Source organism: Chiroxiphia lanceolata, chromosome Z (genome assembly GCF_009829145.1).
Source record: "Chiroxiphia lanceolata isolate bChiLan1 chromosome Z, bChiLan1.pri, whole genome shotgun sequence".
NCBI classification, from domain to species: Eukaryota; Metazoa; Chordata; class Aves; order Passeriformes; family Pipridae; genus Chiroxiphia; species Chiroxiphia lanceolata.
In genome coordinates this window covers 14,731,486-14,758,891 of record NC_045671.1, presented here as the reverse complement: position 1 = coordinate 14,758,891, position 27,406 = coordinate 14,731,486, and the positions used below count along the sequence as shown (strand labels likewise).

The 27,406-nt window shown below is 35.6% G+C and overlaps 1 protein-coding gene across 3 annotated transcripts in view; it reads left to right on the top strand.

The window, feature by feature from the left end:
- ARL15 (ADP ribosylation factor like GTPase 15) overlaps nucleotides 1–27,406 on the top strand; it is a 243,710-nt gene that overhangs the window by 85,710 nt on the left and 130,594 nt on the right. For all 3 annotated transcript variants that reach the window (XM_032674808.1, XM_032674810.1, XM_032674809.1), the window contains 3 exons: nucleotides 101–245; nucleotides 3,019–3,078; nucleotides 15,043–15,251. In XM_032674808.1, coding sequence (XP_032530699.1) covers nucleotides 101–245; nucleotides 3,019–3,078; nucleotides 15,043–15,251 — 414 coding nt within the window. The remainder of the gene's footprint in view (nucleotides 1–100; nucleotides 246–3,018; nucleotides 3,079–15,042; nucleotides 15,252–27,406) is intronic.

Below are 27,406 nucleotides of genomic sequence, written 5' to 3'. Positions count from 1 at the left end.
CTTGAATTTAGAACATTGTTGAATAAGCATTTGAAAAAAACCTAAAAAGGTAACCTCATCCTTTTGTTTTTGTTTTGTTTGTTTTGCCCTACCTTGGCAGTGTTTTAGAGCACTTTGCTGCAAGGGACCACCACCACCACGACCTGAATATGACTTAGTTTGCATAGGCCTCTCTGGTTCTGGCAAGACAAGTCTTCTGTCTCAGCTTTGCAGTGAGAGCCTGGAGAATATCGTGTCTACCACAGGTAGGATGCTGTCTTTATTCCACGGTGTGCTGTAACATTTCCCATAGGTAACTTTTGAAACATAGAGCAAAGGTTGCAGAGAGCTTCAGCCTACTTATTTTACTCTTGAACGTACCTAATGAATTGCTTTGAAGCTACCACTACTTACTCTTTCAGTGTTTGTTCATACACTGGGGAATATCCATAAAAACACACAACTTGGAATGTGATAAAGGTCCAAACAGTGTGGTGTAATGAAGCAGAACCATAATATACAGTAGCACTGTCCTGTAGACACATTACAGCATTTCTTTCTTCTCATTTTACTTCAGGCTTTTAAGCAATCTTGTTATGTGGAAAGAAAAGAGGAGAATGTGCTGTAAAATAGAATAGGACAGTGCTGCTCTGAAACTTAAACTGGGATTTATTTCTGCACATACTTGGCCTGTACTGCCTTATGGTGTATGCTAGCAACCAAAAGAATAAATGTGATAGAGAGAATTTTTTTCTAGTGATAATCCCTACTTTTTAGAGCAGCAACAGGTTTGTTTTGTAGTAAGGACAGATTGAGATCAGAGAATCAGTTTACAGGAAGTTTCAGTTGTATTGAGAAGGTGCATAACAACAGACAGCATAACCACAGATAAAAGGTATCTGAAGTCCAAAAAATTTTAATAGGCATCTTGATATAGGTGAATTTGAATGCCTAGTACTGAAAAGGGTGTTTTGATTGAAAAACAATCCAAAACCAAAACAGCACCAGAAGAATCAGAAACAGGAATACCTGGTTGCAAAGTTCTGAAAGAGGAAAGATTAGGTCATAGAGATCAAAGAAATCTGGTTCAGTGGCTGCAGCAGTTATTAAGGTTGATTTGCTGATGGAACAGATACCAAGTGTTGTGCAAGTAACTTGTGTTTACACTTGCATGGCTTTGTATTGTAGCTGTGGTCCATGGGCTTGAATTTTATGAATGTACCTTAGTAACCCTAACTGTTTTGTTAAATTTACAAGAACATAAGGTTATTTAATACAACTGTAAGTAAAATGTAAAACAGATACAAGAGAATACTGGGTTTTTCTTATGATGAATAATTAACCTGTTGCCTACGTAGTGGTATTGGGAATGTTAGAGATCTGACACTTCATTGTGTGAAGAAGGTGTCAATGACTAACTCAAAAAGTTAGAGGGAAATTGTAGAGTAATTCAGTCTTGTCCCCCCCTCCCCTGGCCCCTGCCACTGTCTCCTGAGCTTTATCTTTAGAATTTGCCTGGAATTAGAGCAAATTATACTTTAAAACTTGAGACTCAGAAAGAAATAGTAAAAGCAATTTAAATAGAAGGATAGAGCTATCAAAGGAAATAGTGAAAATACAATTAATTAAAAAATTATTTTTTTTCCAGATAGATGCAATAAAATACTATTATTTAATCAGGCAACTTTTGAGGAATGAAAAATTACTCTGGGGAATACTAAGCAGCATCTAAAGCAAAATGATGCCATATGGGATATTCAGCTTATAATAAATCTGCTCATGTATACCATATCTGTGCTACATCAGAGAATATAGTGGAGATTACAAGAATACAGTGTGACAACTTCTCCACTCATATTTCAAGCTATAACCTGTATTTTTGGTTTTCTCATCAATGCCACTCAGGTCCATTCCAGTTTTTCCTTCTTTCAAGGAAGAGTTTAAGATTTAAGACAACAACCCCAAAAATATTTCATAATTATTCCCTTCAGATTTTCTTGTACTTTCCTCTTCTGCATCTAGCACTGACCATAGTTGGAGTACTGGAATACCTTATTGGTCTGATCTGGGAGAAAAAAACATCTTGTTTCTGTTAAATGATAGCTAATAAACTTGAAGTGTAACACATTGATTCAGAAATTCTTTACTCAGTTCACAGGTATGTAATCGTGTTGAAACAGTGTGTGCTAAATGGAAATAAATTAAATGTCTGGATATTTTATGCTGAAAGAGCAGACATAATTTTTCCTGTGTAAAATATTATGTACACTTATATATACGTATCTACTAAACATACAGAATTTAGTATATAATACCTTGATGAATTGCTGGGAGCCTTTCACATTCTCTTTCTCTTGGCTGTCTGAATTTTCAGATAAGGGTAAAGATCACACATTTTGGTGGTTTGGTTTGGTTTTGTTTTTTAATTAGGTTTTAAGCATGAAATGAACTATTATAGGATTCAGAGATGTTTTTGGTGTGCTTGTAACCATTTTAATACATCCAACTAAGGTCTGTAAAAGGATCTTTCAGTTAATAACATTTATAGACAGGGGGTAATTATATATAACATTTATACTTTGAGTGTAACCAAAACCCGTGAAGATTAAATGGAAGAAAACAGTGATTTGAATTGCGTGTTGTCTTCAGCATCTCCTAAAAATTGTAGAACAATCACTTCGTGTTACTGGTAGTCTGAAATCCCTACATTAGTTCTAGATTTAGTAAGAGATGATTTTATAACAGTAACTCCTTACCAAATGATAGATGGCCTGAGTGTAAGTTTTGTGCTTAATTTTATGCGTACCAGCTACTTAAGAGTATAATTGAAAATTTCATCGCTTATACTGATTTATTCTCTTCCTCCCACCCCTCCTACCATGCCTTATAACTGACTTTTTAATAACATATTGAAATAGAATTTCACAAGCAAAATCCTGGTTCTTGATGGGAAAAGTCTTCTTTTCTGAATGTATGCAATAGATTTCAAATGGCCTCTTTAACAAATAACTTACTATTCCTCTTTATTTCTGTTCTTAGGTTTTAGTATAAAAGCGGTGCCATTCCAGAATGCCATCTTGAACGTAAAAGAACTTGGAGGTATGGCACTTACTCATTTGGTTATAAAAACATTTAGCGTCTAGATCCCATAATAACAGATAGTTGTTTAAAATTGTTAGGTTTTTAAATTTAAAAATGATTCATCAGTGCAGCTGGAATCAAAAATCTGTTTCATCACAGAAGATAAAGTTGAGAAAAGTTGTACAAATCCTGACCTCAAAGAACAAAGGGTAAAAAGCAGGAGGAGCAGAAGGCAGCCAAATGTGGTGTATCTCCTGCTTGTAATCTCTTGGTTTGCAATGGTTAGGTTATACAGAAATACAAACTGGACTGAAACTGTAGTATGGCTGAAGTAGCAGCTCAAGGAAGTGTGTTTCCTGTGTTTATTGTACGTATAAGCTTTTACTTATGAGCACGGGCCCAGGTAACTATATGAAGATTTGGCAAAACCAGTATATTTACTGCATCACTGAATGTGTTGCAAAGGTAGCCAACTTCTAATGAGTTATATTCTTTGGGAACTGTTCTTTTGTTGATTTGTTGGATTTTGGTGCCATAGTTGTTTTATAGTTGTGAAGTTTTTTAATTTTCTGTATATATGTAACCTGTTTAGCTGCTCAATTCTGACTCTGAGTCTCAAGTGATCAAGAGGTAACTGTTAAAAAGAAGAAAACACTCTCCTAATGAGAGTTCTTGTGAAGTCTAATGTTCTTCTAATTAAAAAAACCTCTTAGATACTTATATTCTAGAATTTCTTCTTTTTTGTATCTTTTTTATTTATATAAATAGAGTAGAATGAATCTTGAGGATGTTTATTAGATTTTCAGCAAGCTTGGAACCTCTCTTAAGTAGAAATTAATTTGGTTCTTGAAGGAAGTTTCATGAGGTCAAATTGCATGACAGTTGTCTTAGCTGAAACTGTTTCAAGACGGCTTTAAGATAAGCACATATGGAAAGGGTAGCATTTCCTCTTTACTGCCATTGGTCCATGGATTGAAACATACATATTTCTGTTTGAGCATGTATCTTGTAAAAAATAACCCAGTAGTTTTCTTTGATAAAGGGACCACTTATCAGGAGTAGTGTTGATTCTGCTTGTGTGTGTTATCTGCATGATGTCACTTAGTCATAATGTCACTTTTTGGATTTTTTTTTTTAAATATGGTGAATCATTTGCAGTCTAGTTTATACATTCTGCTGCCCAAGCTGTATGAAATATGTAATTCATATAGGTAAATGCAGGTTTTGATCAAGAATTGAATCTATGTATTCTATAGCAGATTCTCATTAAAGGCTCTTTCTTAACCTTTTCTTTTATGCAGGTATGTGTGTTTTGAGAAATCTTAGTAGAGGGCTTTGACTCATGGCAAGATGTCCTGAAGTAATCCAGAATATTTAATCTGGATTTTTTTTTTAAGGATTGTTAGAATTTTTTACTGCATCTATTTATTTCTTTTTCCTTTAAACATGAGTGTTTATATGTCCATATTTAAAAATTATATAATCTGTTTTACTTATGAGATATTGCAGAAAAATGCTAATTCCAATAGATTTTCATTGTCTAGGTGTAAGGGAGCAAAGGCGAGCTTCCAAAAGTTTGTTTTTCTTCCAAAAGTTGGCGGTCATTAGTGTCATTCCTTAGGGCTCATTATGGGTCCCAGTCCTGTTTAGCATCTTTACTGGTGATACGGACAAGGGGTTTGAGTGCACCCTCTGTGTTCTCAGACGACACAAAGTTGGGTGGGAGCATTGTTCTGCTGGACCATAGAAAGGATCCAGAGGGATCAGGACAGGCTGGATTGATGGGCTGAGGCCAGTGGTATGAAGTTCACCAAGGCCAAATGCTGGGTCCTTCACTTTGATCACAACAACCCCAGACAATGCTATAGGCTGAGGGCAGAGTGGCTGGAGAGCTGCCCAGCAGAAAAGTACCTGGAGGTGCTGGTTGACAGTGGCTGAATATGAGCCAGCAGCGTGCACAGGTGGCCAAGAAGGCCAATGACATCCTGGCCTGTATCACCCATAGTGTGGCCAGCAGGACCAGGGCAGTGACTCTCCCCCTGTACTGGTGAGGATGCACCTCGAGTTGGGTGTTCAGTTTAGTGTCCCTCATGTCAAGAAGGTGCTGGAGTGAGTTCAGAGAAGGACAACAGAACTGGTGAAGGATCTGGAGCACAAGTCCTATGAGGAGAGGCTGAGGGAGCTGCAGTTGTTTAGCCTGGAGAAGAGGAGGCTCAGAGGAGACATTGTCACTCTCTACAACTCCCTGAAAGGAGGTTGTAGCCAGGTGGGGGTTGGTCTCTTCTTCCAGGCAGCTAGTGACAGGACAAGAGGACATAGGCTCAAGCTGCACCGGGGGAAGCTCAATCTGGACATTGGGAAGAATTTCTTCATGGAAACGCTACTTAAACATTAGAATGGACTACCCAGGGAGGTGGTGGAGTCAGCATCCAGGAAGTGTTCAAGAAGTGACTCGATGTGACACTTAGTGCCATGGTCTAGTTGACAAGATGGTGATCAGTCGAAGATCGGACTTGATGATCTAACAGGTCTTTTCCAACCTAAATCATTCTGTGATTCTGTGGTCAGCATTGAACCTTTTAGCTGAGAAATGTGTTCCTGTTTGATGATTGTAAAGCCTGAGGTTTCTGGAGTACACATGGTTTCTCTCTTGCTGCTCTATGAAAATAAAGGAAAACATTTTACATGTTTAATCGCTGTTAAATTTTATTTTGGAATTTCTACTTCTGGTGTTGAAGAGAAGTCTATGTTTTTGTCTTATTCTTGATTTTTGTCTTCATTTGTTATGATATTGTTACATCATTTCTCTTTACTGTAGTGTGGAGGTCTTGTCTAGATATTTGATCTTGGAAACTTGGAGGAAGGTAGAAAGGCGTGTGTTTTTACCAACCACTGTCTGCTGTTACATGTTATTTAGAGAGTGAAGTTCTATATAGTTCTAGTTTTTCATACTTTGTCTTTTTAGGTAACAGAAAGCTTCATATGTCATAATACAGTAACATATTAACAGCCAATATTTAAAACACAGCATAAGTCATACTGCTTATGGTTCTTATATTCAGCAGCCAAGCAGTTATGTGAAACAGATGCTGACTGTGTAGTATCCTTTCTGTTTGGCAGAAGTAATATACTTCCTTGAGGGTGAAGATGGTGCTAGTTTTTACTATGCTGTGTGCCTCTGGAGCTGCTAATGAAGCCAGCTTTTATTTCTTCATTTCTGTAGGGGCTGTAAATTTTCAGGCAAAATATATAGAAAACAGTCTCCTTTTGCCTCTTCCTGGACTGATTAACTCTTCATCATCCTTTAAGATTTAGGAACATGTAAAAAAGTTTGTTGTGCTCTCTTTGCAGAAGTTTTTGTTCGAATCACATGATACTAGAATGTAGAAAACCGTATCCAATTTCTGATTTTTTAAATTGTATTTGTTTTTTAAGACAGGTTGCCTTCCCTACCAGAAATAAAGTTTTTATCCAATTTCATAAATGTTAAATGCTCTGTTTAAAAACCTTGAATTTGATCCTGAAAAAGTAGGAATATGTACCGCTTTCAAATCTAGCATAGGCCTGCTTGAATTACTTGAAAAGGAAGTCCTGCCTTATTTGCTGACCAAGTTGAACTACCTGTTCTCTAAGTTACTGTTTTGGTATACCAATAATCCCTTCCTGATTCCTGAAAAATTAAGAAAATTACTACTTTTCCTCCCAAAATTTAGTCCATAAAATAATGTGTGTAATTTAGATTACTGTGAAGATGTACCATGCCCTAGTCCACATTCTTTCAGAATGTACTATTACCAGGACAATTGAAAATATCTCTCTATATTGTGCAACTCAGCTTAGTAATGGTATAGAAAGAAGCTACAGTTTTGATTATTTCCTGTTAGGGTCCAGTAATCTCTGGTAGGAGCTAAGAATGAAATCGTCTGTGATGAACATAACAGGAAAGTGTGAAAAGGCTGTAAAAATAAGGCAGATGATAACGTTTGTTCAGAAGATTCAAGCAGTGTTTTGCTGAAAAAAGTTTGGGATGCTGAATACTGAGGTTTGTTCTCAAGATAGATAATGGAAGGTATAAAGGCAATAGAAAGCTTTTTCTTTGGTTCTAGCAAATTCCAGCCTGGAGACAGAGTGGATGAAATCACCATTTATTCTGTGGGTTTTTTCAGTCATATGCTGTTGTAATGCTGTCAAAACAGAGTATGAAGTTGTGGTGTCTGTTGTGACAGAGATATTTATTCAGGACTATGCGAAGATTTCATGCCCATCCTGGAGGTCAACTAATAATTTCCAGGGTTTTTTTAGAAGAAGTTATTTTATAATTCAGTTTGCTATCTTGTAAATGCAGGCTTAGAAACCACCGGTGAGATGCCAGATACTGAGCCACATCAAATTTAAAAGAATGATTCTGGATGTGAGCGGCCCTTTTCCTTCTTATGAAGTTTAAAAATACTAGCAGCATGTTATAGGGTTTACTAATGTTTTCTATTTTATTTACTAAAATATTGTCATATGTTTCTGTTAGTTTATGTAATACACCCAAAGACCTTTTTCATAAGCATAGAGACTGCATGTTGTGTAGTCATATTTAAAAATTAATTTAAGACAAAAATGCGTTAAGTGCTTACCAAAACCAGAGTGGTTAATATCAGGAATGCTCTTGTCTCCAGTTGGTTGAGCATGGCCAGGAAAAGAGAGATGAGAACTTGCCTCCCCACTGCTGTTACTTCTTAAGCTTCATGACCAAAGTCATAAATTCACATTCTTAGGCCAGCTAAGAATTGTCTAAGTGACAGCTTGAGAACAAATAGCTTTAAATAGGATTGATTAAACAAAGCATGCGTATTTTGCCTTAATTTGGAAGTAAAGAGTAGAAGAAAAGAGAGTAGGAGGAGAAGTCACACTGTTTTGCAGTCCAAATTGAAGGGAAAATATGAACCTCTGGAGAAGACAGCAACAGTTGTCAGGTAGTATTTGCCTTGTGAAAAAAATGAGGGAGGAAGGAGAAAATAATGTTGATCTATTAATTGGAATTTAAAATTTAAATATTTTTTTGCTCTGTGGAGGAAGAGTGGAGTACTGAATACCCTTCTAGCAACACAATCTGTGAGAGCAGGTAAAATTTCATCAAGTTAGTAATCGGAAAACTGATCCCACAAGTCAATGCCAGCCTCAGTCATCTTCAGAGGGATGAACTAACACAAAGCAATAAAATCTCCATACTGTATTTGACTAAAAGGCAGTTCACACCTCTACAAAATCTGGTTGCAGAGTACATGCAATGCCATCTGTGACATAGCTTCATCAAACAGTTTACAGAATGTCTTAGCAGATGAAATTTTTAGTTGACCCTGTTGAGCTGTCTAAGCTGTGAGTCGCACGGAGACATTCAGCTTCTGAAAGCATTAAAGTTAGATCTGTTTGCTATCAGTCATGCTCAGCCTGCTGTTCAAATGGTGCCTAAGCCCAGGCTCTGTCACATAGTTTCCTCATTTCATAGATAAGAACGATCGTTTACACCCGTTTATGGATCTTGTTAACATGAGTCCTAAGGAAGGTTTGATAAGGATTCAGCCTAGTGTTCTTACCACTGTTCTTTGGAAATACTGTTCTTCTTCTAAACTGGCTTTTTACAGTGAAAAGACAATCTGCAGTCCACCTCATTCACAGCAAGTAGGAACCATGCAAGCAATGACTATCACAGCCATGTACAGTGGGATAAGCAAAACACGAAATTTCTAGTTAAGCTTTTTGTGGGGTGAGAGCTGGTTGGTTTTGTTTGTAGGATATTTTCTGGAGGAAAAAGCAGGACCTTTGGTTTAATTAAAAGCCTCTGTCTCCTCTTGGGCTTGCAACTCCATTTTCTTCAGCAGAATCAAAGGATAGAGTGTAGCAGCCTAGTTTAGCATCAGAAATTATACGTGTATTTTATGAAACACTCCTAGACAGAAAGGCCTTGATAATTTCAAAAGCTAAAGCTGATTTAAACTTTTGTGGACCAGTCAGAACAAGGGCTAAGCAGACAGGAATACACTGCTGTGTAGACTTGCTGCTTGCTTTGTATGCTTACTAGTCTTAAGTGCCATAAAGAAAGATGTTTTCTTAGCTTTATTTGAGATAGCTGCACTGTTACCAAAGCTGTGACTGCAGCTCAGGAGGGTACTGAGCCTTGCTGGGTGCTGGCAGCAATTGTAACCCTGGGGAATTGTGCTGATGCTTCTGAGATCGTGGCTGTCACCTCTGTCTGGGAGAGGTGGAGAAGGGCAGAGGTGGGCTAATGGGTAGAGAGGAAAGTGGCAGATGATTTCCTTGTTGTCAAACATTCTTTGCTAGCCCTAGAGGACTTACTGTGTGTTTGTGAATTTAAAAAACAAATATCCCCAAACATATAGAAAAGGAGAAACGGAGGTGAGACTGGCTGTCTATGCCAGCTGCTGCAAATTATTAAATCTTCAGATATCAGACTTAAATAAATGTTAGAGTATATTGCAGGGCACATATATCCATATCTTCTTTATGAATTATCTGTAAATTTTTTTAATGAACTTTATGTTCTTGACTAGAACAGCAGATTTTTGTTTCAAAGTGCATGTTTTATTTTAATATGGTAGTATAATAGCACACACATAAGTAGACCAAGATGACTTGCTGCAGGCAAGTATAAGTACAACCTTTTTAAAACTTCCAAGTGCGTGAAACCTGAATGCTGTTCTAACAGATTTAAATATCAGGGTAGGTAGAGATTCAAAGTTTGAGTCAGCATTTGAGTTAGCTAATAAAGAAAATACTGAAGGCTTGACTTCCAGATTATTCTCACTGGGGAAACCTGGAAAGCAGACAAGAGATGACAGAGATGGTTTCCATAAACTTCAGTTTGATAAGAAAAATAAAAATAAGCATGATACACTTATGTGCATTTAAGATTTTGTATGTTTTGAATGTAAAGGCAGAAAAATTATTCCTCAACTTTTTTTTTTCTTTTATGCTGTTTGTTCAGATTGTAGTTGAATTGCTGCAGTGAATGTAGCTAGTTTGACAGTCTCAAAATGTTCCATTTTTTAGGGAAAAAGTGCCAATTTCCCACTACCATGCTTTGTGTATGATTTCAGGAGTGCACTGCCTGAGAGGCTAGAGAAAGCAGACTGATCACTTGGTTTTAAACCCTAGGAAATAGAAGTCCTGAGACTTTTGCACTTGAATAAGTTTCACATCTGTATTGTCGCAATAGCAATACAAAACAGCCATAGAATGGTGACTGACATTACACCTGTGGGAAACTTTGGTATCTATGTGTGGGTGTGTCTATCAGATTGGACAAATTAATGTAAGTAGAAGGCAGGTGTTTTAAACAGGTTTTATAAATTTATTTGTAATAAAAAGGAACTAGAGGGTTGAAAAACAGCTAGTGTTGAAAAAACAAAATTTGTATACTGTATTTATTCTGCCTGAGATAGATAAGGAGCAGCCACATCTCTAGAGAATGTGTTAAGATTTCTAAGATTTCAGGTGTCTTCTTGATTACTCAAGAAAACGCGTCAGCTTTCCATCTGAGGATATGATGGGAAGTGATGTTATAAATCCTGTGTGGATTTAGAAACAGTTATTTTTTTCTTCATAAGGTTTCTTGGAGTGAGAGGGTAGGGTGTAATTCGAAGATTTTGCAAGAACAGATAAGAGATTTCTTTTTTCCCTTCCTTTCCTGCTTACTCCCCCACCCATGAGCTGGTCTTTCATGCAAGATTTTGTAGCATAGTTGGCATATTCCTTGGCATCTTTTCACCTTTATGCTTACTAGAAATGTTCTGTTTTATATCAGTAGAGGAATGATCTGTATATTTAATTCAACTATAAAACCTTCAAAATATGTAGGTGTTTTTATTTTAGGTGAGTGGATGATATATTTGAAGTGGTAGAAGAGTTATTTACAGCCTGCAATCTTTCATGTTCCCACATTAGCTTTTTTTGATCCTCTGTTTGAGACCATAACTTCTCCAGACCTGTGATGTATTTTGAGGTGAACAAGAGCTTTTATGTGCAGACTAGACTATCGTGAAGCAAGGGCTGTGTGACATTGATCATGCTCTCAGTGGAGACTTGCTGCAAGTCTGACAAGTAGCAAATTTGACACATGTAAATTTGTTTCAGTGATTTTTTTTCTGTAATGCTATGTTCTGTTCTCCCAAAAGTACTGAAGAGGAGGAGGGAATTGAAGGTAGCCTCAAACTGCTGTGAATGGAGATGTAAATAGAAGTATTTATAGGCAAAAGGAAGATTTGCAGCTCTGCATTTTGTGTGATATTTACAGGAGCGTGTACCTATGCAACCTGTTTTAGGTGTGTATTAAACTGCACATAACTCAAAATCTTCCCTCCAGCTTCCAAGGCGTACTGTTGGCACTACTGCAAATCCTTAATGGTGTTGACATGGACTGTTCCGTGGAATTTATTTATATGATATTTAAAAAATATCAAAATGAAAGCTCTTTAAAATTACAGGTAATTGAATAAACCTGCCCTGTAGTAATGCTGAATGATTGAGATTTTTAATTGCAACGTCTTGTCATTTTTCTGTAAGGAGAGTTTGAGGTTTTTTTCCTGTTATAAAGCAATTCAAGCCTACATTTGATTGAACATTATCTTCTCTAACAGGTGGTGTGATTGTATTTTGGTGTGTTTTGTTTTGGTTTTTTTCCCTAGGTTATTTGTAAACTGGATGCTTTAGTCACATCACAGGACTCAACCTAGTCCCATAGGTTCATTGCTGAGGAAAACAAATCATAGGCTCTTGCCTGTGTCTGAGGAAGCTCCTACACTGAACACTACATTTTAGCAAACATTTCACGTAGCATGTTCCCAAGGTCTAATGTGGATTGTTATGTTTTTCTGATGGTTTTGAGATTATTTTATTTTTATTTTTTTTAATCTTTGTTTAGGCATAAAGTGATGAAGAAACAGCCGTATGGTGCAAAGCTATTAGAGAAACACATGATATTAGGTTTACAAACCTAAATGCTTCTTTACTACTATTGTTTGCTAGGATGTTTTGAGTACCAGTTAAGTTCCTGGTTTTGACTCATCAGTCTTCTGAGAACCTGAGGATATTTAATGGCTGCACATTACATTCTGCATTGCCAGAGAGCTCAGAATTTTAAACTTAGTGTCCTAGAAATGTTTGGAATTGATGAAAAAGTTAATTCATAGGATAATCTGTGCTAGACTGAGCCTTGAAAAACAACTACTTGCTTTTTAAGACTGAATTTGTCATACCGTAATGTGTGGATCACTATTTATAGTCCAGTGTTTCCCACCCAGGATAACTCCACAGCATACTACTTAGTACTCTGAGGAAAGAAGCTGAGAGCAGATTATGCTCTCTGGATATGAAGAGTTAAGGCAAAAGAATATCAGGTTATTTGTCTTGTAGAGATTGTGATTTCCAGCTGCTGATAGCTTATTGATGCCAAGAATTATTTTTCAAGTGCATTTGCCAGAAAAATGGTTTAAAATGGCACCCTGAGGTACAAGCTTTAGCTGTCTTTTTTTTTTGTCTGCTTAGTGCAAATAATTCTCATTCTTAAAACTCAAGCTGTGATTTCCTCAGAATTGAAGTGTAAGCAATTTCAGAGCAGGTCATTAGAATAATGGAAGAAAATACCAAATTTTGTTGTACATGGTACCTTGGCTCTTATAACTATGCTATGGTGACTGGCCAGAGCTAGAGAGAAAAAGACTACTGTACTTCAGTGGTGTTAGTTTGGGGACAGTTGATGTGGAGCAACAAAGCTGCTAAAGAAACAGAACCAAAGAGACAGGAGTGTAAGGTCAACAAATCAACATACTCCTTTTCTGGCTTCAGTGTCCCAGGTAGGGTTCCATGAGCTGCTTTCTTCCATGTGCCTGGATACAAGAGGTCAAATGCTCTGCAGTTCACCTCGCAGTTTTTCTGTTTAGAATGACTACGATTACAAAGATAAGACTCAGGTTCTGGCAGTGATGTGATTGAAAAGTAGCTGACTGATGCTTAGAGTAAATAAGACAGATGTTATGTTGCTAAGAAAAAAAATACCTTCAAAGAGCTGATCATGGTCTTGGCCTTTAAGTTCATTGAAAATGATTCTCTACTAGTTTTTAAAGTAATGTGATCCTTCAGATGCCTGCAACACTGCTGTGTGTGGCTATGTAAATAGTGTCCCTCTGGCAACTTGCTTTACTTGGTTCTGATGTAGACAGCTGTTGGGAAAGGCTGGGACATCTAACAGATGCTGTACAATTCTTTAGAAGTACAGTTGGCAGATATTTGTGTGGCACAGAAACATAGACCTAGCTTTCAATGCAATCCCTCTTCTGTTTGTATAATATTAATCTTCAGAGGTTGATAAAAAAATGAAACATCTGTTCTATTTGTGCATTGTTACTTTGAGTCTGGTTAAATTAAGAGAGAAATTAAGCAAAGTCTTGACTATAAAACCCATGGCCATTTGCCTTTAAGTAGTCAAGTCTGTAGACCTCCTGCAGAAAAAAAACAGGTTAGACGTGACTGATATTCTCTGTGAACAAAACTGTGTGTGTCTGTGTTCACCATGTTTGTTAGCTGCCTAAATTGGGCTGGGTGCAGATATTGAAACAAAGTGCTTACGGTTCCAGTGTGGCTGGTACAAAGACGACAGTAACTCCGTGAAGTGAGATTTGAATACTCTTGAGTTGGACCTAAAGTATATGGTGCAAATTCCTTTCTAGACATTTATGACTTCACCTTTGTTTATAATGTATAAATTAAGTGAATATTTTAAGTATCATATCAGTGTTATGGTCATTATGTTGCATTAAAAACTCATTATATATCTACATGTTTCTCAGAAATTTTGTGTCATTTTGTTTCACTGAAAGGTAGAGTTTTATTATTTTTATCTGTGTATACATGAAAGTTCACTTGTCCCTGTCTGAAAGCAAGAAAAGTGTCTGTAAAAGATACCTTCATTATATTTCTGCAAGTCATTGTCTGGCAGACATGTCAAGTTTTCCACTAGACTGTTGCTGCTGCTGCTGTTCACTGTTTAGCATTTGTCCCCATGAGTGTAGTGCCAGATTCAGACATACAAAGAATAGCCCATATCCAAATCATAGTTTAGATAGTTTGACAGCTGTCAAATACAATTTTTTTTCTCCTACCTCAATACTACAACATATGCTGCTCTCCAGGGGAGACAAAAGCTTTCTGTTGATAACCTTATTGCTTGGCTTCTGTTGAGATGGCTGAGTGCTGCTGAACTGTGTCCTAAAAATTACTGTGGCATATCAGCCTGTACAGTCACTCATGTGTCTGCTGTTGGGCTCTTCAGAATCCTTAGTGTGGTTGACAGAGCAAAAGTAGTTGAAGTGAATGCCTTTGCGTGTTGTCATCATAGCTCCTCATTCACTATTCAACTCACTATTGTATCATCCTTCTCCCCATTAAGTATCTAATTACTTTAATAGGCTTTCCTGACACCTTTTTTCCCCAATTATGAAGTGGTTGCCTGATGGTTTGGAGATGAACTGGAAGACCTTATCATGCTCACAAATGAACAACTGCCATGACAGAAGCTTCAGGTTATGGCAGGGAGCTGCAGGGCTGAGTAAAAAAGAATGGGCAAAGGTTTAGGTATTAGTGCCAAGATATTTCAGTGAGAAGGTGAAGGATTAGACTGTGTGGTACTAGAAGCATGGTACCTCTGCCAATAGTTATTAATGGAGCAGAAGCTTTAGGGGAAGAAAGCTGCATTGAGTCAAGTTCCTTCCTTATTCAAACAAGATTGATTTGACATTTGTGTGTGTATGTTTGATTGCTGCTTGCCTTTTTTTCTTTTTTATTCTTTTAATGATGATTAGGAGAAAAGACTTAGTTAATTGTTTTGATCATTCCAAGTAGATTGGTTATTTTCAGTTATAAGTGTTAAATTTATTAAATTATTCTTATTTTAATTAATTCTTATTATTGTCTTGGAAGGAGCTGACAACATCAGGAAATACTGGAGTCGTTATTACCAAGGATCCCAGGGGGTAATATTTGTATTAGACAGTGCCTCCTCTGAAGATGATCTAGAAACTGCTAGAAATGAACTGCATTCTGCTCTCCAGCACCCACAGTTATGTACTTTGCCATTTCTAATACTGGCCAATCATCAAGACAAGCCAGCAGCTCGCTCCGTACAAGAGGTATGTTAATGTGGCAGCATATTGCCCGTTTGTATTTACTATCTGCACACCATTAACCCACTATTACTTATTACGATTATTATGCTATTACTTAACTGCTTATGACATGCTAGTTAAGGACTGGCCTCAATTTCTCTTTACTGCAAGTATACAGACCAAGAGCAGTCCCAATCCCTAATTACTTAGTACAGTGCACTCTATACAGGCTTAGTTCTTCTGGAAAAAATATACCTGGATACAAACAGATCTTCTTCTTTCACCATATTTTGCTTAAGGGTGAAAAGATGTTTTCTGAACTACTCTTATGAAAAGCTGCTGGGACAGTGATTTTTTTTTTTTTTTTAGCTTGTGTTTTTATTTGCTATTAGTTTTAATTTTGCACTATTCCATTACTCCATTCTTTTCAACTGCTTAAAGCAATAGATGGCAGCCATAGGTTGTCTTTTTTATGTAAAAGCTTTTCCTGAATTGCTGTGCATTGATGTGAGAGCAGAGTTGCAATTCCTGTTATGAAGTCCTTAACTAGTTCTGATTTTCCTCTTCTAAGGAGTAATGTTTTTGTCTAATTTCTAGCTACCACATAGTAAATTATGTAATTGTTGTATTCAGTGTACTTTTTGCTCTTTATATGCTGATAAATTCATCTTGTCTACATTTCTATCATGTCACATACATTGAAGAAATGCTGGAAGTTACTGATTCTCTATGAGAAGCTCTACTTATTCTTCTGAAGTTGTAGGAAGAAGTTAAAATTTGGTTGTGTCATTCTGTTCATAAATGTCATTTAAAGGACTCTTATTCAAGACTGTATGTGAAATCTGTTTGTTCTGTCAGTGCAGCAGAGTGAAAACAATTTCAGCACTTTACAGTATTGTTGCTTTATACCTAAATTTGATTCTTTCTTACAGGAACTTCTTTGTCTAAAATACAAAGTTTCAGACTTTAAACTCAGAACAAACTGATCTGTAGAATAGCTGCTATTATTACAGTAGAGTTGAAGATACTGTCTTTACTGCTTTATTGCTACCTATGCCTCCTTTCTCAGCCAAAAGAAATTAAGCATATTATATGTTTAAAAATGGTGTAAACGGAGTGATGGTTTTCATATGAAAAGAAGAGATTAAGTGAAAGCTATATAAAGTACACTGTAGAATATTTTATTAATTTTTTGGTCCTTCCCTCCAAGAATCCATGCTTAGGAAAAACAAAAAAAAAAAAGGAATATGAATTTAGTATATCTAAAGTTACATAAAAAGGTAAACTAAAATGAGGCAGGGATAGAATCTACAAGTCCTACATCTTGTTCATATAAAAACAGACTGAGAAAGAAGTAATAAATATTTAAAGGAAATGTAATATGGATTTTGATGTATCAATTTAATAATTTGACCTGATCTATTGTATAGCATAAAAGGAAAGTGTGTATTCCTAAACCTTCCACTTAAAAAATGATAATATCCTGAGACACAACTGATTTCATTTTATCATCTAAATACACTCTATGCATTTTGGCTTTAACTTTTTCACATAGAGCAATACAGATTACTATTTCTATCAACAAAAATGCTGTTTTTCCCCATGAATAAAGTATTTTTTATTTTACTATATTTTTCATTTTTAAAATGGCCAAATTTGGTTCTATGTTAATAATAAATATAATTTAAGAAATGTTCTTTGTCCAGTTTTATAAGAATAGAGAATACAATGCCAGTTGGTTTGTTTTGCAGGAAATTATGCAAGTAACTCTCCCATTTTATAGCTGAGCCTCTATGGAGAGACTTTTGGGCCTGAACTGAATTTTTTGCCTATTTAGAGTTAGCATTTCTTTTCTTTTATCTGCAGTATCCTAATTTTCATTCTTCTTCATTCATTCTTCGTTACCAGTTGCTTGATACCTCAGTAGCGGAGTAGATATCTATATGCTTATAATAGCATTTAAATAGGTTTCTACTGCATGCTTTAAAAAAAAAATAAAAAAAAATCTTAGAGTGTATTATTATAGCATTGCTACTGTGAGTGTATATGAAATGCTGCGCACAAGAATTCTGTTAAATGTGCACAGCTTATGTGTGTTTTCAGGAAAACAACCCTGTATCAGTGTTTGTCTTTGAAATTCTTTAGTTAAGAATAGCGGAAAACAAAATTAAAAGAAAAAAAAAGGAGAATGTCAAAAAGTTGTTACATTGTCCCAGAAAAAAATGATGTCCTGTATTTGCTGTATATACGAAGTGGAAGCCTTATTGGGTCATTTTTGCCAACATTAAAATGGAAATTTCTTGCTTTCCTAAAGGCTTTGTTGTACTGTTGTCCTCACTATTGAGATGTGAAATGAAAGTAAAATGTTGAATCGTAAGATGATTCCTTTAATCAAAACCAGCATATATAAGTATTTAACAAAAGTACTATGTTGAGCATTGAGTTGAGCATTATTAGACATTTTTGCTTAACTAAGTCCATTAATTATAGATATTTCCTTGCTTTTTTATGTGTCAGAAGGCAGATGAATCACAGTTGAAGTTTAAAAGTATGTATGCATTATTTTCAGCAACAAATTGCCTTTCTTTAATGGATATGAAAGGACTCCTTGGGGTATAATTAAGGCAAATGTCTGAGTTAAGTGGTGCATAATAGGAAGTGTAGAAAAATATTTATGTACAACAAAAATTCTTCACAAAACTGTAAAAGGGCCAAGCAGTTTCTGCAACAGATGTTAGTTATATTTATTGTTGGGAAGCGCAGTTGCTTCAGTTTTTCAAAATGTTGTATTTTATTTAATGTGTTTTTTTCCATGCACTGCTTAGGTAAAAGTGATATTGTAGAAGTAACATGCTGTAAAGAATAAGCAATGTCATGAATAGTTCAATTCACAGCTATAAGATCTATTTGCAAAAATATCCAAATAACTTATTTAATTTATGAAATGTAATTTAACAGAATTCATTTTGCAGAATATACTTCATATTATTGAAGTGACCAGGGAAAATTACAGGAGAAGCCAAGTTAAAATACTAATCAGACAATGTAATACTTTTTTCCTGAGTTCAATTGCGGGTTGGCTATTTCCTAGTTATTTTGGTTTTAAAATGAAATCAAGAAAGTAAATTTGACATTTTATTGTAGAAACTAAAAATGACAATGTCTCTCTTATTTGTCTTATGTAACTTTTTTGGTGTTCATTCCATCTTCCTGTGTCAAAAATATTTGGAAGTTGTTTTGTTTTTCCTGTGACAGTAGCACATATTTAGATGTTTTCAGGTATCTCCTAAGTGATTTCAACTGAGCCATGCTGAAATAAAGACTGTATGTTAACCAGACTATAAAGCTCATTCAGACATATTTGATTAAATACGTTTGCTACAAAATAACCTTGGTTTACATTAAAATCACAATAATGAAGAATTAATCATGTGTAAATCAGTACTGACTGTAGTTTTGGAAACCTTTTGAAATAGTAAATAAAAATAGTTACAAGTGAAAAAAAAATTTAGTTACTCAGCATGTGGGAACATGGTGGCATATCAGTTTGGCCATGGTTTCCAAAATACAGGGTGCAATTCTGAAGCAGTACCAAATGGTATGCTCTTTTAAATAAGTATCTTGCTGATGGAGTGTACTTTTGCCTTTTCATCATAAAAGTACTTTTGATTATAGAAACTGGTTTTGATTGGTCAGATTTCTTTACAGGCTTAAAATATTGCAGGAGATTGATGGTGATAAAAGCACTTTAAATTGCTTTGCAAGGGAACAGCCGCATTACTGCTTATTGTGATTATCAGCTTGTTGATTTTTATTTTGGAATGTGTGCTACTTTGTGTAATGGTGTCAGAAGCTTGATATAGCAGTGCATTCTTGTGACTTGAAGCAGTGTGAAAACTGAGAGTCACTTTACTCCCAGGTCAGAGTGATATTTAAGAGCTGCAGCTACCATACATTGAAAGTTTTCTATAGCCACCGTGTTTTAGGAGTAGGCTGTGCTGAGCACTTGTCTGAATCTGTTGAGGACTTCTGGAAGCCATATAGGACTGGCCAAAGGAGAAACCAAATTAAACTAGATTTTCCAGTTCAGTAGTGAAGCAGCTACATGTTTAGCAGCACGGTGTTTTTGGAGAGTTTCTTTTTTTGTATTTAAGACTGTTTTTAAAATTGCAGTTGCACTGGATGATCATTGTAGGTCCGTTCCAATTGAACTTAGTTCTAAGATCATCTATGTGAAGACGTTCATAGGGTATAAACTTTTGGTGGGTTTTCCTTTAGTCATCCAAAAATACAGGCAATTAATACATTTCTTTCATATATGTAAATTGGTGACCACTAGTAGCAGGAGAAATCATTGAAGATGTGTTCTAAATTTTCATTTAAAAATGCTAGAACTTTTTAATATAGACTTAGTAGAGAACAATGAATCAAAAGTCTTCTCAGTCTATTTTAAGGTTATATTGTTTTAAATATTGTTGTCAGAAAAAAATAATTTGGAAACCTTATGCTGATCATGAATGCTGTCTTTTTGCTTGCATACGAGATCTTACTTAAAAGTTGAATTGATGAGTGTGTGAAACTCCGCTGGGAATCATTCCCATTTTCCTATTTGATAGAGCAAGATTAAAAAATATCTTTGAATTACAAATGGTATTTTCAAAAGCAGTTGTAAGAGGTTCATTGCATATTCACATAGATTGTGATGCATTTATCTATTTGTGAATATTTCAAGACATACGGGTTTTGAATTGTGGACAGTGTTTAACTGGATTTTCTTCTAGGAGGATAGTGGAGGGTGACTCTCCTTATGAAAAGAGCCATCTTAGGGATGTGAGGATATTATCTATTACTCTGTCAGTTTATTCTCTGTTGTTTATGTCTAGAAATAATTTTGTAGATAAACAATGTCTTCTTGAAGTGTTAAGTATCTTAAAGTTAAATAACCATTGCAGGAGAATGTTCAAGTTTACCAGCATCTGCAGAGGCTCTTACTGGTCCTGAGGATCTGGAGTACTTTAGAAACTGGACTTTCTAGGGCCTGCCAATAGTCTTAAGTTGGCTGCATATGGTAGCTTAGATTCAGGACGTAATCACTTCTTTATATTTCAGTGTCTTCGTACTATTTTTCCATAGTTCATGCCTTTTGTAGTTTCTGATAATTAGGGGGAAACGGTTTTCTTTTGGAAACCCTTTCAATGTACCAGTTATAGATGTCATTACTAGCAGTCTGAAAAACTGCACTGAGCAGTGACACCTCAGGAGGTTTAGCTTCAGAGAGTATGCAGTATCTCAGCTAGCAGTTCTGAGCAGATATTTTCTCCGGGAGCAAAAAACTTAGCCCAAACCCAAGAGTGAAAAAGTGCTCGTCCTCAAGCCAGTCAAGACTCTCAAATTAGTTCACCTATCTGAATTCTCAAAGACCAGCTGTTGCAAATCTGTGTACTTTATGGCAGGGACATCCATAGCAAAGTTAAATCGGGGGCAGATTTTTGGTTCCTGGAGAAACTGTTTCTAAGATGATTTATCTTCACATTACTGCAGTAAATAGCCAAAATATAGGTTCCTAGCCTGTTTTGAGATCATAGTGACCTTAATGACCTTAATATTTGCAATCCCCTCACTGCACATACTTTTTCTCATCCAAGGTGTATCCCCTGATATTTGAAGATTGTTTTGGAACTGGACTCTGCTATTTTGAGTATTGGCTGCTTCCTTCACAACTGCAGCCTTTGAGGGAACAGAGGAGTTATTTGTCAGACTTCAGTTATGAGCACATTTGCAGAAGAAGGGAATATTATTAACCTAGTGTTTAGAAAATATTAGTTTTGCCATGTTTAGAACAATGCAGAAATAACTCCTATTTTCATGTGTCATATGAACTCCCATTCTGATTAAAGAATTTCTTCAGACCTGTTAGGAAGATGATTTTATATAAAAAGATCTGAAAATAAAAATAATGTATATAAAATGCAATATAAAAAGATGAGCAATTTAAATAAATAGCTAGATGTGAACAGCAAAACAATTTTTGTACAGTTGCAAGACTAAATCCAAACAACAGAGTTTTTCTTTACATGAGTTTGTGCTTCAGTTATGTTTTACAATAAACAAAGGTATAAAAGATAAAATCTTCAGTATATTTGCATTAGATAAAAAGATGAATTTGTATTGATGATTTGGAGTGACCTTCCTGAAGATACAGAAACAAATGCTTGAGCACACCTGCAAATGTGCATATATTACACAATGTACAAAAAGCTGAAGAATATGAGTAGAGTAACTAAGACACAGGAGTGGAAGTACTGTCCATATAGACCGGTTTCACAACATAAAACTGTCCCTAGAGAAGTAAATCTCCTGAATGACCCTTGCAGCGTATGGGGCTTGGTACAGTTCTGCAAAAAAAGCTGTGTGTCTTGGGGTAGATTTTGAAGAGTATTGTTGTATATAGTTTCAAGCTTCGGTAACTTGTTACAGAACTTTTGGGGTCTTCAAATGGTTGTTTTATATGTATATAGATGGTGTGTTCTTAAGAGTGTTTCTTTTATTAGCAGTTTTGAGTTATATGCTGACCTCTTTGCCTCTCCCATCTTTCAGGAGTCTAACCGCTCGAGTCTAACCATGTGATGAGCTGGTTTGGGCATAAAAATTACTTAACTACTGTCCTTCCTCGTGGTCTTATTTTTAAACAGACTCAGATGACAAGATAATTGGATAAGTTATTGTACAGGCACAAACAAGAGGTGGGAGAAAGGTGAGAAAGTGGTACCAGTGCAGAAAGTTGAAAGTGTGGAACTCTAAAACCCAGGGAGACGTTGACCTTTCTACGTACCACCTTACTTCTCATGTTTTTTTCCTTATCCCACTGCAGTAAACCACAGTAGAGGAAGGAAGTGCTGAGAAATAATTTTTCCCTCTTATTTAACAGTGAGTTTTCTAGCGTAGATGTGCAGTTACGTTTACTGGACTTCAGAGAGAGGTAGGAAAGAAGCATTTATTTTCACTGTGTGCTTTGAAAATTCAGTGTCTTTGTTGTCTTCCAAGCCAGGGAAGAAGAAAGAAAATGTCATTCAAACAGAAGGAGTTGACTTCACTTGCAGAATTAAAGACAATAGTAAAACATAGTCTGTAAAGATAGAGCATAGTCTCTATAAGTAAAATGCAAAATTTATGAGAGAAACTTCAAAATGCTTTCAGAAACAAAAATCTACATTCATATTTAGTAAATGTTTTTCATAAATATTTGTATACTTGCAAATGCTTTTATGTTATTCAGTAAAGACTGCTGGAGCTAAGAAAAGCACAACTTTTTACAGTTCTTTCTGAAACCTTTTTTGCTTGGTCAAAATATTCTGGGCTTTAGCAGAGAATTAAATGAAATCCTCAGGCCTTTGTTGGAGACAAATCTGACCAGAGAATCATTATGATCCTTTTGGGCCTCTATGTCTATGATACTGCTGTTCAGAGGAATTCCTGAATGCTCAGAAATTTAATTACTGTTAGTGACATTTTGCATGAGCAAGAGAAGATGTATTTCTTTCAGAATTAATAACTATTTCAAATGGAACAAAATAGTGGCTATATAACTGCTTTCTAAATATAACTCTACCATTTTTATAAAAAAGGTCTCAGGTTCTGCTGAACAAGAATGGAAAATTATTTAGTAATGTATTGGATCAAGTTTGTGAAAACTCTGCTATTGTAAAAGTGATTTAGTATGTGTTTTTTTTCTCAGATATCCTTCTTATATATATTAGAATGAATACTTGAGTTCAAGAATACAAGCTGCTGCTTTTTAAAACATGAGGACATATTCTTCTCTTTTATTTTTGTCCTTAGTGCTAAAATAAGTTTGCTGATTAAATGGAAGTTAAATATATTGTGAACCTTGGAAGAGGCTCGTTTTGTGTAGTTGAACTATTTTCTACATAATTTATATTTGATACTCAGTATAACAGAAGTAAATTTAAAAAAGTGTTTTTCAAGTTGATTGTGATCATATAATCTTCATTACATTAGAGCAAGTATGTAGTGCATGAAATTAATTTTTGGCCACAGTCCATTCTGCAGGAATTAGATACTCACACACATGGGAAATCATGACGAGCATCTTTATTGGTCATGTCAGTGAGGTTCAACAAAAACCACAACAGGGGAAAATCTATCAATTTTTTATCCATGTAGGTATTTAAAGTTGGATTTTAATTACGTGCCACAAAAGTAGAACATTTTCAACTGCATCTGCACTACACGGAATTGAAGCAACATAGATTAATATTGTCTGCAATTACCAGCGTCCTGAAGAACTTGCTGGGAACATGTCTATGCAGAGTTCCTTAAAACCTGCATCAAACAGAAGGTTCTCAGAGTTCAGCTTGGGTATGGAATGCTTTCTGTTCCTCTTCAAACTCAGCATTTCTGAAGATGCTCTCAAGAATTTCTCTTGGGTATGAGCTGCAGCGTAAGGTAAAGCAAAACTGAAAATTGGTGCATCATTGGCCCATCAGAGGCTGAATCTGCTTTAGCTATGTGAGCATAAAATTCCTATGAGCATGAACAAACCATGCATCTCGTGGCATATATGTAATATTTCTTGAAACAATGACATGTTTCCAAGTGACAGGGTAGGGAAAGGATCATCTTTGCTTCAGTGTTCTAAATGCATGTTACTGGGACAATGCTTCAATTGTCAAAGGCCAAGAAGGAAATACTATTATAAGATGAGATTAAATTCCTTCCTATCTGTTCTCAGTTTTGACCTTTTTTTTTTTTTTGGTTTGATTTGGGTCTTTTTGTGAAGGGGTGGGTGTGGTTTGGGTTTTTGTGTTTGTTTGTTTTTTTTTTATCCCAGGATTCTTTCAAGCCATTATGCTTCTGGAAAAATCCTGGGTGCTCTGTGAGTGTGATGGAAGCCAACAATCAGATTATTATGAGCTTGATTGTTGGACAGGACATTGTAATTTTTGAAAATGGGATTAACCGGAGATGACTAACAGAGGGAATGGAAGGGGGCTGGTGACAAGCCTCATGCACCTCTTTTCCTGTTACTTCCCAAGACTTTACTGGCAGTAAAGCTAAAGAGTTGAGTAGAAAGCAGTCTGGGATTCAAACGAAGAATGGAGTTTTTCAAATTCAAAACTGTTGAAGGGTCCCACAATTCAGGGAAGATGAGGATGGAGTACTGCTGAATTCTTCCTTAAAGCAGTCCCTTGGAGGCCTTCTTCTGTAGGGAGGGAGGCTGAGAACAGAGTACATTACTTCTTCAAAAACCACTTCTGTTCAGTGTATAATGACATTTGGTTCAAAAAGAGGAAACCGTTCTCCCATCCACTTCTTGCAGTGATTCAGCAGCAGATGCAAACATACTCCTGAAGAAACATGAATTATCCACTCTAGCATCTGGGAACAATCGTCTTCATAAGACTGGAAGCAGGGTTTTGAATATAACGACATTATTCTAATGATGATTTGTTGATACTGCAGCATATCATTAGTCATGCTGGAATCTTTATACCCATAAATGTTTTCTCAAAATAGTTTAAATGTTTAGAAAATCTATTACAACAGTCTGACATGAAACAGTAACTTGTTCTACTAAAATCTGAACAGCCTGGAAGTTAGTCTAGAAAGGAATTTTGTGAAGGATCATACAAATAAGATAGATAATGTATTTAAAAAAAAGCAAAACTTGAGCAATTTTTTTGCTTGAAAATGTGTTCCTGCATTACTCAGATTGACACACATCATCCTTATATTTTTTCCTACTGTTTGCAAGAATAGAGTATTAACAGTGTAACTGAATAATCCATGGTTATGCATGTACAAAATTTCTCAACATCTTTGCTTTCTCTGACCTTCTCTGTTATATTTAGTTGTTCAGATTCTGTTTAGATGCAGAGTTGCAAGAGTCAGAAAACCTTTGCTGTTTTAATACTCTCTTAAAAGTAAAGACTCAATATTTGTATGTAGGCCTCTTTAAAGTTAATGCACACTGAAGTTCCGTGTTCAAGTATTAGTACACTGTGCAGGGCATATAGCAAACTGATTAAATAAACAAACAACAAAAAGCGCAATCTGCATTAGTGAATGAGCTTTTTTAAAAGGCTGTTTAGCTCATCCACGTGTAACCATAGAGAGGGATAATTGGGATTACCGCATATATTGTTATATATTTGTTAAAATTGCTTTATTTATTTAAAATTAAGTTGTCCCATCTGTCTCTCTGTCAATACAAGCTTGTTCTGTAAAATTTTTTCAATATTTTTTCTTAATGTATTATCACAGCATTTACAGTCTCATTTTGGTTTTTATGTTACTCTGGTAATAAATGCTAGAAAAAAGTTTACTGAAATTATATGAAACATTAGAGTTTTTTAAGGATTTCTTGCCTTTGGTTTCCTATAGCTTTGTTCTGTTGCAATAAGAGCTCTTGCTTTAAGAGCAGACCATATATTAACTAGAAATCTACTACTAAGTATTCTGCTCCAATTTAGTTACCTTTGTTCCTCATTCCGAATTATGCCTTTACTCATGTCTGGGGATAAAGGGAATAAGAGAGTGAAATTTGAGTTACTGTCTAATGCAGAAAAATAAATCTTTTCAGAGATGTAACCACAAAGATGCTTTGTCACCAGTATTAGAGGAAACATTCATGTCCCTTTAGCTGCAACAGCGTCTTCATTAGTGACACAATGTATGTTTGTTGTTTTAAAAATACATAACTCTTTTGAATAAGCAGAGTCATGCATGTGATGAGATATCTGTAGTCTGTGTGTACACAGAACCTTGTTAAACAGTCAGTACTCTTCACTGAGTAATTTGGTCTGTTGTGTGTATCAAAATTTATTACTTATAGATGAAGTTATTACTGTGTTTTAAAATATTTTTATTTGTTTTGGACTTTTCTGGTTTTGTAGTTGTTATTAATAAATTGCTCTATGTTCTTAAAAGATGAGCAGAGGCTACAGAAATGGTACTGCACATTCCTGAAGTATTGCTCATGCCTGCACATCTGTCCAGAAAAGTTCAAACTGTGTAGTTTTAATTGACTACCATTTTTGTGGACATGCTACCTGTATAATTTCTAGTGGAGTTCAGAATACATAATTCGTTTAAATAAAGTCATAATTGAATGAAAATTGATTTTTACTCATTTTGGAATAGTTAAATATTTATGTGATGGAGAGAAAATCTTCAATACTCTCCATTACTACTCCTCTTGCTAATTTTCTTAGAGTAAGTTTGAGTTTTATTGAAACCTGTCTCTTAGCACTTGAAAACTACTGCTATAAAATCTTCTGAAAAGCAAGTTATACCATTTTAAAGCCAAAATGGAGTGTTGTTAAAGGGGGAGAAAAAGCCTAGTATCTTTCTATTCTGATTTATTATACAGAAGGCTGTTTTTTTACAAAAAAGGGCTTTTTTTTTTTCTTTTTTTCCCTCCACTATTCTCAGTCTCTTTTGATCATTGATCTGGTTGACCCCACGCTCAGGGGTTTTTTCTTCATTTGACATGGACAGATTTTTGAAGTATAGCTCTCCTTTGGGAACCTCAGGCAGTTCCACTTGACTAACCTGTGATCTAATGAGCAGTAATGCAGGGTTACAGTGACCATTTTGTTTGCTTTGAGGGAGGATGGCTAGACAGAGAGTGGGAGAGAGGCGGTGTCTGTGGAGAAAAAAGATGCAGGGTGATCGAACAGTGTGAAAAAGACTTGTTAGCCCACATTAGTGTGCCTGATTTACTTCACAACAGGTCGGGAAAGGCCAAAGGCAGGGTTGTCATTAAATTGCAAAGTTGAAAATCCTGGTATTCAAAAGCATTCAAATTTCTGAAAGTTGTAAATTAGGAAGTTTGTGGTTCATGTTGAATTTGCCAGAAAGATATACAGAAGTACCAGCTTCTCTAAAACATGAATGGTACACTATAAAATCATGCTGTAAATAAAAAGAAAACCAGCTTTTTAAAGTACTTTCATGGTTGACTGTTTTACAATGAGACTGGGTGCGAAAGAAAGGCCAAACACTAACAAGGTCGTTGCACTTTCTTTATGAGCCCTGGGGACCCCTTAATTATGTACCCGTGCTGCTTATTTTGAGATCTGTAGAGTATATGTGTATGCATGTTTGTATAATATATAAATTTTATTTGTATTTATTAAATACACATATGTATATAC